Source organism: Eschrichtius robustus, chromosome 18 (genome assembly GCF_028021215.1).
Source record: "Eschrichtius robustus isolate mEscRob2 chromosome 18, mEscRob2.pri, whole genome shotgun sequence".
NCBI lineage: Eukaryota > Metazoa > Chordata > Mammalia > Artiodactyla > Eschrichtiidae > Eschrichtius > Eschrichtius robustus.
Genome location: NC_090841.1, coordinates 5,238,516 through 5,251,265, shown reverse-complemented (window position 1 = coordinate 5,251,265; position 12,750 = coordinate 5,238,516). Strand labels below are relative to the sequence as shown.

The 12,750-nt window shown below is 38.1% G+C and overlaps 1 protein-coding gene and 1 non-coding gene across 2 annotated transcripts in view; both read left to right on the top strand.

Annotated features, from left to right (window-relative positions):
• The window catches only part of USP12 (ubiquitin specific peptidase 12), an 80,207-nt gene extending 68,293 nt beyond the window's left edge, over positions 1-11,914 (top strand). The window contains exons 7-9 of the mRNA XM_068526753.1: positions 4,692-4,889; positions 7,135-7,213; positions 8,744-11,914. Coding sequence (XP_068382854.1) covers positions 4,692-4,889; positions 7,135-7,213; positions 8,744-8,845 — 379 coding nt within the window. The 3' untranslated portion in view covers positions 8,846-11,914. The remainder of the gene's footprint in view (positions 1-4,691; positions 4,890-7,134; positions 7,214-8,743) is intronic.
• Positions 6,343-6,416, top strand: TRNAR-UCU (transfer RNA arginine (anticodon UCU)). Its single transcript has one exon. It is a non-coding gene; the product is annotated as a tRNA-Arg (tRNA).
• Positions 11,915-12,750: the final 836 nt, after the last annotated feature.

The window sequence follows — 12,750 nt, the reverse complement described above, 5'->3', positions numbered from 1 at the left end:
TGTAGGTGTGCTCGTTGCCGTTGCCATGTCACTATTCCTGGGCCCCCTTAGTGAACAGAACTGGAGGACATGCGTGCTCGTGTGTGTACATATGTACACACATTTACATCTGTACTTATTTATCTGTTGGTCTATCTATATCAAAAAACCACAAATTCACAGCGGTACCTCCAGTTTCATCCAACACCATAGGGTTTATTCTGGTTTTCTCCTTTTTAATATTTGTAAGCCCCTCCTCTGACACTACAGATTGGCTCCCATTATCCTTATATATTTAATAGTTTGGTCAGTGCCCCTGTAGGTAGCCAGGCTTATCACCGCACCCTTGCCCCCCCAGAAATAAACCCGCATTTATATGCTCAGTGATCTTCAACAGATGGTGGTGGGAAAACTGGGTAGCCACATGCAAAAGATTGAAGTTGGATCCTTACCTCATACCATTCACAAAAATTAACTCAAAATGGGTTAAAGACCTAAACGTAACACCTGAAACTATAAAACTCTTAGAAGAAAACATAGGGGAAAAGCCTCACGATGTTGAGTATGGCAGTGACTTCTTGACTATGACACCAAAAGCACAAGCAACAAAAGCAAAAACAGATAAATGGAACTATATCAAACTTTAAAACTTATGTGCAACCAAGGAAACAACGGAACGAAATGACATGAATGGGAGAAAATATTTGCAGAATATTAACAGAATGGGAGAAGACATTTGAAAACCAGATATCTGATAAGAGGTTAATATCCAGAATGTAAAGAACTCACACAACTCAACAGTAGAAACCAAATCACCCAATTAAAAAATGGGCAAAGGACTTGAATAAACATTTCTCCAAAGATGACATACAGATGGCCAACAAGCATATGAAAAGATAACATAACTAATTATCCGGGAAATGCAAATCAAAACCACAATAAGATACCACCTCACATTAGTTAGGATGGCCACTTTCAAATAAAAAGAGAAAATAATGAGTGTTGATGAGGATGTGCGGAAATGGGAACTGTGCACTGTTGGTGGGAATGTAAAATGTTGCAGCCACTGTGGAAAACAGTGTGAAGTTTCCTCAAAAATATTAAAAATAGAATTACCATATGATCCAGCATTCTGCTTCTAGGTGCGTATCGAAAAGAACTGATAACAGGATTTTCAAAGAGATATGTGCATTCCCATGTTCATTGCTCTAGTATTTACAATAACCAAGAGGAGGTGGAAGCAACTTAAATGTCTGCTGACAGTCACACATGGTCATAGGTCGTGTTCCCCTCACCCCCGGCACCATGTGCCCCAGTTAGTCCTGCTTGACGTTAAGTTTATAAGAGGAAACTATGGAATTTTATGTACAATTATTAAGCTTTTCTGTGTGGTCAAGACTTGCCCTTTTTCTTTTCTAATATAAACATTTAAAGCTATAAATTTTCCTCTAAACGCTGCTTTGGCTGTGTTCCCACACATTTTAACAGGTTGTATTTGCATTATCATCCATTTAAAAATCTATTCTAATTTCCCTTGTGGTTTTGTCTTTGTCCCATGGATTATTTAGAAGTATATAGCTTAGTTTCCGTATTTCAGGGTTTTTTTGCTATTTTTTTGTTTTTTAATTTTTGTCAGGAAAATATATCCTGGGATCTCTGTCTTCTGGAATTTATTGAGACTTCTTTCATTGTCCAGTACATTAGTGAATGTCCAGTTGTACTTGAGAAGAACATATTTTCTTCAGTTTGAAATGGATTGTTCCAGAAATGTTGATTAGATCCATAATTTGGTTGTTCATACCTTCCCTATTCCTACTGACTTTTTTTCTTAGAGAAGTCTGTTAAAGACTTTAACTCTGTGCATTTATCTGTTTATTTCTTTAATTCTATCAAATTTGGTATTTGGAGCATGAAGCTTTGGTATTTGGTACTTGAAGATTGTGTCCTCTTGATTAATTGGCCCTCTTTATTATGGAATGTCCTTCTTTATCTCTTGTAACACTCCTTGGCTTGGGTTCTACTTTGTCTGATATCAGAATCAGCCAGAGCCAGCTTTGCTGACTTTGTTATGGTCTTTTTCCATCCTTCTACTTTTTAAAAATAGTTTTAAATTATAATTAGATATTATCTAATTATAATTAGATAATAGAAAGGTAAATACCTCTTACGTTAGTGCAAAATGAACACACCTTATTGTTTTAAAGATGTAAAAGCAAGAAAATGTATATCATAAATTCATCCAAATTTTAATCATTGTGTAGTAGGTAAATGCCATTTAAAAAAATCTAAATAGAAAATCAATTTATAAGTCAGTTTACAGAAGATAAAAATCAATGTCGGGGACTTCCCTGGTGGTCCAGGGGTTTAAGACTGTGCTCGCAATGCAGGGGGCCCGGGTTCGATCCCTGGTCAAGGAACTAGATCCCACGTGCTGCAACTAAGATCCAGCGCAGCATGCATGCATGCGTGCATAAATAAATAAATATTTTTTTAAAAATCAATGTCTATTTCAAACTTTAACTAAAAAAGGGAAAAAAAGTTCTGTGTCCTCCCGTGTTTTTCTTCAGCATATTTGTCTTTTGGAGAGCCAAAAGACATTCTGAGACCACTTTTTTAACAACAGTGACAGAGATCAAGAGCTCCCTAAGGTAACCTTTCTCCACACATGTTTGCATGGAAGGAAAACCAGAATCCTATCAGTTCTTTGGTGTGTTGGTGGAATTGGTGTTTCAAGCAGGAAATCAACTTCTTTGTTCTTCCTTCTGCTGCACCATCTCCATAATGAATTTGACTCAGCTTATATATGTGTTCATTTCTTCCTGAGCCATTTCAGTGTGAGAAAAATTTTGTGAGATGGTCTCTCGTCATCTTTAAAATGTGGCTCCACGAATATTTGTGTTTGACTTTATCCTGTGGGTCTCTTCACAAGTGTTGGGTTTCTTCTGGGAAGAAGTGCTGCTGGGAGGATTCGTGTTCCTCCCGTGTTGTCTGATGGGGCGTATTTTATAAGCCAGCATTTGGACATGTTCTCTTTACTCCATTTGGGCTTTTCCCCCTCTGCTCTGGCTTAATTTCTAAAAGCACATTTTTCCTAACCCCCAGGCCATATCTGTCTCCTCTTCCTAATCTTAACTGACTGTATCTAATACACTACTAACATATTTAACACTTAGAAAAATCCTTGTGGGTTTGCACCTCACTGGACATTTTCAAAGGATAGTTTGCTTTTATTGTTTTGAAAGAGTTTGTTTTAGCAACTCTATACCAGTTTAATTGAACATCTGATGTTTAAGAGTTGGATTACTGTGTATATAAATATATATCTTGACTTTTTTACTTTCCGTAAGTATTTTCCCATGCCATTTAGGAACTTTCAACAACATTGTTTGAAGTTGTATAATATTCTGTTGTGTTTGTATTGTAATGTATTTCAGCATTTCCTGTTGTTGAATAGCTAGGATTCTCCCACTTTTTCACAGTATAAAATAACTCCAGAACTGAATTCTTCTCAGAAGTCTTGTATTTGAGATGATATATTTAGTTTCGATTACTGAGGCAAAGGCCATAAAGGCTGTTAATTTGTATTGCTAGATTGCTTTCCAGGAATGATTAGATTTTACATTTATTTTCGCTAATGTTTTCCAAAAGCCAGGTTAATAAACATTTCTGGAATAATAAGCTGCCGCACCACATTTAAGCTCTGTAGAATGCAGATCTAGAATAATGCTATAAAATGATTTGTTTTCACTTCATTAGAGGCAGAGGTTTAATAAATTTCATTTTTTAATTATGAAAAGAGTTTCGCTTCACTGAACACACACAGAATTCAGTTCAGTAGTGTTTGTCAAGTACCTACGTGTGCTAGGTGGAGAAATACAATAAAAGAGATGGCTTCTGTCCATCCGGAGTTCAGACCCTAGAGGAGAAAGACCCAGAATCATCTAAATGTTTTATAGTGTAATAAACTGTACAGATATGAAGTGAATCTGTAAAGTGGTGATGTAGGGTTGAGGAGAACAGTTATTTGTGCCAGAAGATCAAGCGTTGGCGCTGAAGTGAAATGGGGGAGCAGAGGCCTCTCGGGGAGAGGCTGCCTGGAGGGGGTCTTCAGGGCGTTTGGGGATGGGGAGGCCTGTGCTTCACAGGTAAAAGCTTCACTCCTGCGTTTCCAGGTTATTTTATTCCCGTTCCAGGATGCACGCAGCCACTGCTCTTACTAAGGAGCTGTTCCTTGTCTCTGGCAAACGCTTTTTTAATGGATGGTCTTTAATGCTTTTCTCACTGTCTCCTGCTCTCAGTCTGTTACTGAATTATATAGCTGAATAGAACAAATGGATCTCAGCCTCCATTCACCTCCAAAGGAGTGAGCGAGCGGCCTTAAGGAACTGGTTTTTCCTGCAGCTGGCACAGTGACCTATATTTCAGAAGTACACAGTTCTTAATAAAGGAACGTACTATCATATCTCTTTGGGAGCCGTACCGAGTGCTGTGTCAGATGATGTGGTTTGGTGGTGATGGGGGGCAGGGGCCATCTTAAGGCTTTCAGAATTTTGCTTTGCTAATACAAAAGTCATGGGTAGAAATATGCAGAAGTGGGCAGTGCCAGGCTATGAAAACTATCAACTGTTACTTGAATCGTGAGGTTTGATAATTCTTTTAAGGACATGGTGAATGTCTTTTATGAAATTTTGTTTTCATGTTTATTTTAACAGGATGAAAGTTAAAAAGCTGCCCATGATTCTCGCTCTGCATCTGAAAAGATTTAAATATATGGATCAACTTCATCGATATACAAAACTTTCCTACCGGGTAGTTTTTCCTTTAGAACTTCGTCTATTTAACACTTCAGGCGATGCAACCAATCCTGACAGAATGTACGACCTCGTGGCCGTCGTGGTTCACTGTGGAAGGTAACAGGGCCGTGGGCCATGCTGGCAAGATGCTTGGTGGTGGGCAGTGCACGCACAGGATACTAGTGAGCCCCTCGGATGCAGGCCTTTCGGAGGTTTCTGTAGCCCTCGGTGCTGTAGGACGAAAATAATTTTATTTCAAATGGATATTTCAGATACATTTTACCATTTCCTTCTTAAAACCTTTATATATTAAAATAGTGTGTTATTGCCTGGGTTTGATACTTGTTCTTATTATTTAAATATTATTCTGGGAACTTTAAGTCCTGTTAGTTTTTCTTTTCCTTTTCTTTTTTCTTGATTATTGGTAAAAAACACTGCTTAAAGAGATTTTACAAAATAAGTTATTTCTGAGATTAATTGGATATGTTCATCATGTTAGTGATTGTGAAAAACACTTTAAAAAAAGGTTTTGGAGATAATCTTCAAAGATAAGCTTTCTGATTTTATAAGTCCGTGTGTTTGTTTCCTGTTAGCCAATATAGTGTACTATCTCATCTATAGATCTTAATTTATAAAATAGCTCAAAAAATTCTCAAACCACAAGAGTATCACATAATCAGCATTTATATTTGGAACATACACTCTTCATTGACTATTTAGAATTTCCTGTAATAATTTTATTTTTTATTTATTTATTTTTGGCCGCACTGTGCAGCTTGCAGGATCTTAGTTCCCTGACCAGGGATGGAACACAGGCCCCGTCAGTGAAAGTGCCGAGTCCTGACCACTGGGCCTCCAGGGAATTTCCTCCTGTAATAATTTTAAAACAGGGCGCTCATCCTTTTCCCCCCGGCTGTTGGAAACTTGTACTAACAGCGCGTTGTACTCCAGCCTCTCATGAGCTGTCCCTCCCTCTCCCAGCTTTCTGCTCAGAATATGTCAGGACAGCTGGGAGGGAGTCCGCTTCTGTCACAGTCTTTAACCTCCGTGGTCTGTGTCAGCCCATCTCCTGCCTCTTATCCTCAGCAATAATCTTTGTTTTCCATTTTTGGAGCATTATGTTTCTAAAGTAAGAGTGATGACATCTGCACAGAGGAAAACGATATCGGGTACCTTACAGAACCCTGGTGTAATGATCAGACTGGAGGTTTATTTTAGCATTAAAAGTGGGTTTTTTTTTTAAGTTTTGAGGTATTTTCCTCTACAGTGAAAAAGTACTCTCTGTGTCATTTTGTCACCTAAGATATTCATTCTCAACTATGGAATCAAAGATCTGAGGGAACTTGGAGGCAGCTTATTCTTATATCTGAGGTTGCTACTTTTAAAATAGTATTCACCATAAAGAATAATCTGTGTTGAAAATTACTTCAAAGTCTGTAATATAATAATTGTGGTAGAATTATAATTTGATTTAAAAATTATATATAAGCTTTTATAGTGAGTCATATTTAAACTGGGAGAGGTTAAAAATCTTCGACGTGTTCTTTGTAAAGAATTTCTTTTAGGGACTTCCCTGGTGGTCCAGTGGTTAGGACTCTGCGCTTCTACTGCAGGGGACACGGGGTTCGATCCCTGGTCAGGGAACTGAGATCCCGCAAAAAAAAAAAGAATTTCTTTTAAAAGAAATAATCCCACCTTTATTTTTACATTTTTCTAGATTTCTGTGTTCCAGATTTGTTGAAAATGAGATGCAGAGGCAATTATAATAATTATAGTGGTGCTAAGAGTTAAGTACTTAAAGCTAGCACTAATAATACTAAAAAAAGTCACTTGTTTAAAGAAGTTTATGAAGTTGGAGTTTGATTTCAGAACCAAGGATTCAATATCTTTACTTTTTCAAGCATCACATGGAATCTTTCCTCGAGAAAAACTATTGCCAAGGGTTAAGACTCAGAAATAATTCTACATGCATTGTTTTGTAGTTTAATTCAGCATGTTCTGGCTGTGATCGCCTCTCCTCCCCCCAAAAAATGCTAGAAATTTTTATTTAAATCTTTTATAGAAGCAAATTGGAAAATTACTTCAAAAATAATAGTTTTAAAAGGCAACAAAGAATTTTATAGTATAGCTTTATATAAGGAGAATACTGGTTATATCTCTCAAAGTAGAGTACTGATTATTTGGTTTTAAAATTGAATGCCAGTTCAGATCAATGTAGCTTGATCTTTTGAGGGAAAGAATAGGTAAGGAATATTTTTATCTGTTTCAGTTTTTCTACTTTATAGAACGTAGAATATAGGGCATAGAAGAGCAATGCTAATAAACTTCGTATAAAATTAACTTTTATTTCTCTTTGTTTTAGTGGTCCCAATCGAGGCCATTATATTGCAATAGTTAAGAGTCATGATTTTTGGTTGTTGTTTGATGACGACATTGTAGAAGTAAGTAGTTTCCTAATTTCTTGTTTTTCTTCAAAGTTGTGTATGTATTTTGCTCTTGACTTTTTCCTTCCAGCTTCTCATTGTATATGACAGGTCTTCAGAGTGTAGTCTAATTTCTACTTCTTACTCCCTAACATCCAGTCCCATTGCTGGAATGGCCAGCTAACCTTTAAAATGTTTAGAATAGGCACTTCCCTGGTGGCACAGTGGTTAAGAATCCGCCTGCCAATGCAGGGGACACGGGTTCGATCCCTGGTCCGGGAAGATCCCACATGCCGTGGAGCACGTAAGCCTGTGCACCACAACTACTGAGCCCGCGTGCCGCAACTACTGAGCCCGCGTGCCACAACTATTGAAGCCTGCGCACTTAGAGCCTGTGCTCCACAACAAGACAAGCCACCGCAATGAGAAGCCCTCGCACCTGCACCGCAACCAAGAGCAGCCCCTGCTCGCCACGACTAGAGGAAGCCCGCATGCAGCAACGACGACCCCATGCAGCCATAGATAGATAGATAGATAGATAGGTAGATAGATGAATAAATAAAATAAAAAAAAATGTCTAGAATAAAACAAGGGAAATCTTTCAACAACAGAGCTAGTTTAAAAAAAACACTATTAACAAAATAATTTATTGAGCTATAAGACACAGTAAAGTATGCAAATTTTAAACAACTTAAATTTTTACATGTGAATGCACACATGCGCACGCACACACGTAACCGCCATCTAGATCAAGATATATAGTATATTTTCAACACCCCAACAAGCTCCCTTATTCCTCCTCCTGGTCAGTACCCACAGCTTTCCTCCCCTACCCACCATCCTCTGGAATCCACTATTTTGAATTTTATTATGTTACTGTGATTAATTTTGCCTATGTTTGAATATAAGTGGGCTCATCCAGTGTGACTGCTTTTGTGTCTGGCTTTTTTCACTCATCAGTACCTATGCAACTCAATCTTGTTGCCTGCAATAGTAGTTCTTTCTTTATTGCTGTCTAATTTTCCATTGTACGGATATACCACGTTAGAAACTTGACTTTTTGTCCATTGTTGACTATTAGAAATAAAACTGCCTTGATTATCCTTATACAAGTCTTTTGTTGGACATAGGCCCTCATTTTTCTTGGGTATATTTTAGATTGAACCATATGAAATAGCCATTTTTGTAGGTCCCAAATGGTTGACAATTAGTGGTTTCCTATAGTTCGGCCTGTACCCAGGAATAGAATTGCTGGGTCACACACAGGGTATTTGTATGTTCAGCCTTAGAAGATGGTGCTAAACATTTTCCCCAGCGTCTGTGCCATTTTACATTCCTCCCAGCTATGAATGAGAGTTCCATTTGTTCCGCATTCTGACCAATACTTGGTATCATCCGTCTTTTTAATTTAAGCCATTTGGATTGTGCAGAGCTGTTTTATGAATGAGAAAGTGAAAGGCATTATTCTAAGAAAGGCTGGAGATTTTATTGGATTTAAGCAGTTCAAAGAGCTCGTTTTTGTACTAACGTTTATGTTTTGCCTCACAGAAAATAGATGCACAAGCTATCGAAGAATTCTACGGGTTGACGTCAGATATCTCAAAGAACTCTGAGTCTGGCTACATCCTTTTCTATCAGTCCCGGGACTGAGGGAACCGCTATGAAGAGAGACTTTCTGCCTCATTTCTTCTCTGGTTATTTGGGAAAGGATCAAGCACCAGTTTTCCAAGAAAAGAGAAATGCAGGAAGCTCAGGGGGCAGTAGCACACTTTGCACATGGTAAAGCAAAGGCTGGATTCACACGCTCTTCCTACCATGGTAGTTGATTGATTTGCTCAGGTATCATGCTGTCTGTGCAGTTCCATACAACAAGGCAGTGAAATCAGAGATACCAGCTCCTCTTGTAAAACAGCCTTCCAGTAATTGACATGCATTTTCTCTTCATTAATTGCACCAATAATGATTGAACTCCTTGGGGGTGCAGTAGAAAGAAAAGGAATCTGTGAGGTTGTACTGACAATTGCAGGAGAGGATGTTGAACACACTGCATACATTTGCCTGGTTGAACACGTCGAGAAGCAATACTGGGTGGTCTTTTCAAGCGTAAACCAGAAATACTTTTGGGCCCAACACTTGCAGTTGCCTTCCTGATGTAAAGAAACTAACAGATACTAGAATCCAGTGTCAGGAAGACAAATACGTTTGCTTCTCTGAAGAAGCTTATAATAATATACAGTATATGTATATCTAGGGAACAGTTGGTCAAAAGGGGCTTTTTGTTTCCCCAAGGGGAAAGACTGGCTTTGTAATTATAATTTTTTTCCTTATTTATTTTACTTAAAACTGGTAGAGTCTAAGTATTGTATGAAGTGCCCATGATTGTGTCAGTAAATTTGAGCATATTTTTATTAGTTTTTGTCAGTTTAACTAATCCTTTTGTTTGTTTCTGTTTTTAAGGTGAATTTTAAACTCTGTATTAAATCATAAGTTACCTTAAGAAAAATTGCAATGAGAGGAGGTACATATTCTTTTTCAGGAGGAACTGATATCTCTGGCTAAATATTTGTCCTAGTTGTCAGTCAGTTATTTTATTCAGTTTTAATTTCAGCAAAATTAAAAACTATCAAAAATTCCCTATCATTGTGGAATGATCTAAGAAATCCTGGTGCAGTGGTGGTGTGCTGGTCTTGAGAGTTCTTCAGTACTCTGTTTCACGTTGAGGCCATGTTTGGAAAATTCATGTCATAGCAGTTACGTTATTTTCAAATGTTCTTTATCCTGGAAAGAAGTGATCCATCCCAGCCCCAGCGCCTGGAGAGCTAACAGACCCTGTGAGGATTACATTTTAATGAGGTCGACCAGAAGTACTTTGAAAGCAAGTCTTTTTTTTTCCCCTTCCACCTTTACAAATGTTATTGGAATTTAACTTTGTGTTTAAGACTTCATTCTGTTGGGAGTTTCAAGAAGTAATATGTGTGATGTAAGATGTATGTAAACCGTTGCAGTTGACACTTTTCCATGCATCAAGGAAGTTGTCTGACAGTGGCCGAATGTAACTGGCTGAAAATAATTGAATATATATTCAAGATAATAGCAATCAGGTCTTAGATATTCTTTATCCATGTTTTTCCAGGCAGTAATCTTTCTTTTTTAATTGTTGTAATTTTGTAAACTTATTTTACTAATACTGTTGAATCTGAAAAACAAGCAACAAAAAAATATTTTGTCTGCTGCTATTATTAACATTTATTATCTGTATCTTTTAGCTCAGGAAATGACTTCACCTGTTCGTTCCATGAATAGATCTTTAACAGGGTCACTTAGCTAATTGGGCTGTTGAAACAGATGTGCTGGGAGAAAATGATGATATATTTTGACAGATTGCTTTTTAAGAGACAGTTTCTAAAGCCTTACCCTGGCTGGAATGGTTCTGTACAAATTATATGGCCTGCCTGATCTACCAACATGGCACAGAGAATCACAACCAAGAATGTGAGCAAGGTGATAGCTGCGGAGGTGGATGCCTTTTTTATTTTGAGGGCTTCAGCCAAATTGTCTTGGAATTTAAAGCTAAATTTCTGCAGCTTTCAGTATGGAGATGAGGAGTAACGTGAAGCTGAACCAGTTTTTACTTGCTTTGGGCCACAACATGTATGAGAAAGATAGATGAAGTCATTTGCATAAAGGTACAGCATTGGGATACTATGTTGTGTTTGTTTTTACATTTTGCATTTTAAAAAACATACAGTGAAGTAAAAGCCAAGGTTAAATTTCCTGTTAAAGCAAGTTCTAGCGTTGTTTTTGAATTCCATGGTAGTCACACACTGTTCACATCTACACCCTGTTTAATAGGATGACTTGTCAGGAGGGGACGATGGGGTGATGGTTCTCAATTTTCTTTGTACACTCTAAGTGCAGCTGCATCTACGTAAAATGTTTTGAAGCTTCTCAGAAATACAGTATACTTTAAAAACATGTAGGGTTAGGGTCGGGGGGAAAAATGCAGATATAGTAAGTAAGAAAAGTGACCCATGTAGAACGCGTTGTGAGGTCGTGTGCTGGTCCGACTGATTGAAACGAGGGGCGGGTTTCAGTTGTAAATGGTGGCTGATTGCTGTCTAACTGTGTACATGTTTGCTGGGATGGCTATCCCATATTTTGTATATTGGAATAAAAATTTCTATAAATTATCATAACTGAAAGTAAATATTCTAAATTAAGTCTCACTTCTAAGTCACATGGCTTCTGTCTTGGCGGCTTTACCTTTAGAAGCTGGCTCGAGACAGGAGCCCTGAGGCTTTAGGCAAAGGGAAGAGGTGGGGAATGTAATATATGGGTCTCGTCGCCTCTAACCATCCGTGTAGGGTTTTTTCTTTCCTTGACGGCAGTAGAAAGACCTCACTTCCATAACTTACTACTCTTGATACTTTCTTTAAAGCTACTTTTCAATAAAGATTCTCTCATGAGGTATTTACCTGGGAGTTGGGAGGCTAAGGTGCTCAGGTCCTGGCTCTTCAGTGAATTTAACTGTGTGACCTTGGGCAAGTCACTTAACCTCTCTGTGCTTCAGTCTCCCTATCTTGTAAAATGGGAGTAATACCTACCTCACAGGGTTGTTGTGGGGATTAATTAGATATAATGTCTGTCAAGCATCTAAGGTTCTTGAAGAAGGCGCTATATAAATACAAAATAATATCTATTAAAGTTGGTTTATTTGTGCTTGTGGGGTTTTGTGTGTTTTTTCCTTTTTTCCTCGAATGCATTTGCAAACTAGAAGTACACACTTCGGACACTGTGTTACTGGTTTTGCTCAAAAGTTACTACTTTTGTGACCCAAAGAGATTTTCCCAGAACACATCCCATTTGTGTAAAATAGCATTCCGTACGCGCCTGCGTGTTTCTTCAGCATGTACCTTGCATTTATTTGTCTTTATTTAGTAGCATTGTCTTTCCAAAAATCCCAAGTTTAGAAATTTAAACTTAGAATCTCAGAGGGCAAAATATCTAAACAGTCACTGTTCCTGGCACCCCTCCTCCCTTCCAGGGTAGTACTTGCTCCTGTAGAATCAGCACATGAACTTGAGAACTTGAAGCTTCGTCAACTGTTGAGTTGACTGCTGTTTACTTATCCTCACCATTCTTGGGAACCCCAGCCTGGAGGCGCTCTTGTTTATTCACGTCTCCGAAGGACTGTTCTCAGAGTGAACACAGTACCCGCAGGTGGGACACTGAGATAATCATCTGTATCACGTTGAACTTTGAGTAAATGACATTGTCTGTTTTCAAGAGTTTTTCGTGGACTGTTGAAAAGCCAAGACCACCCCTCCCTTTTCTAAGTTCCCTTGTCTTCCAGTATCTGTGCGTGTTATTTGAAAGCTTTTCCTCTTCTCCTCATTGATGTGTTTTCTGTGATAACCCTTTTTTAAAAAATCTCCAGAGCTGCTGAAATAACCCACCATTTTTGAGTTGAGCATGTGATAGGCCCTGTACTCAGCATTTTACGTTTTTTAAAGATTCATCTTGAAGACAGTGTCTATGAGGTTCATTTTACAAAA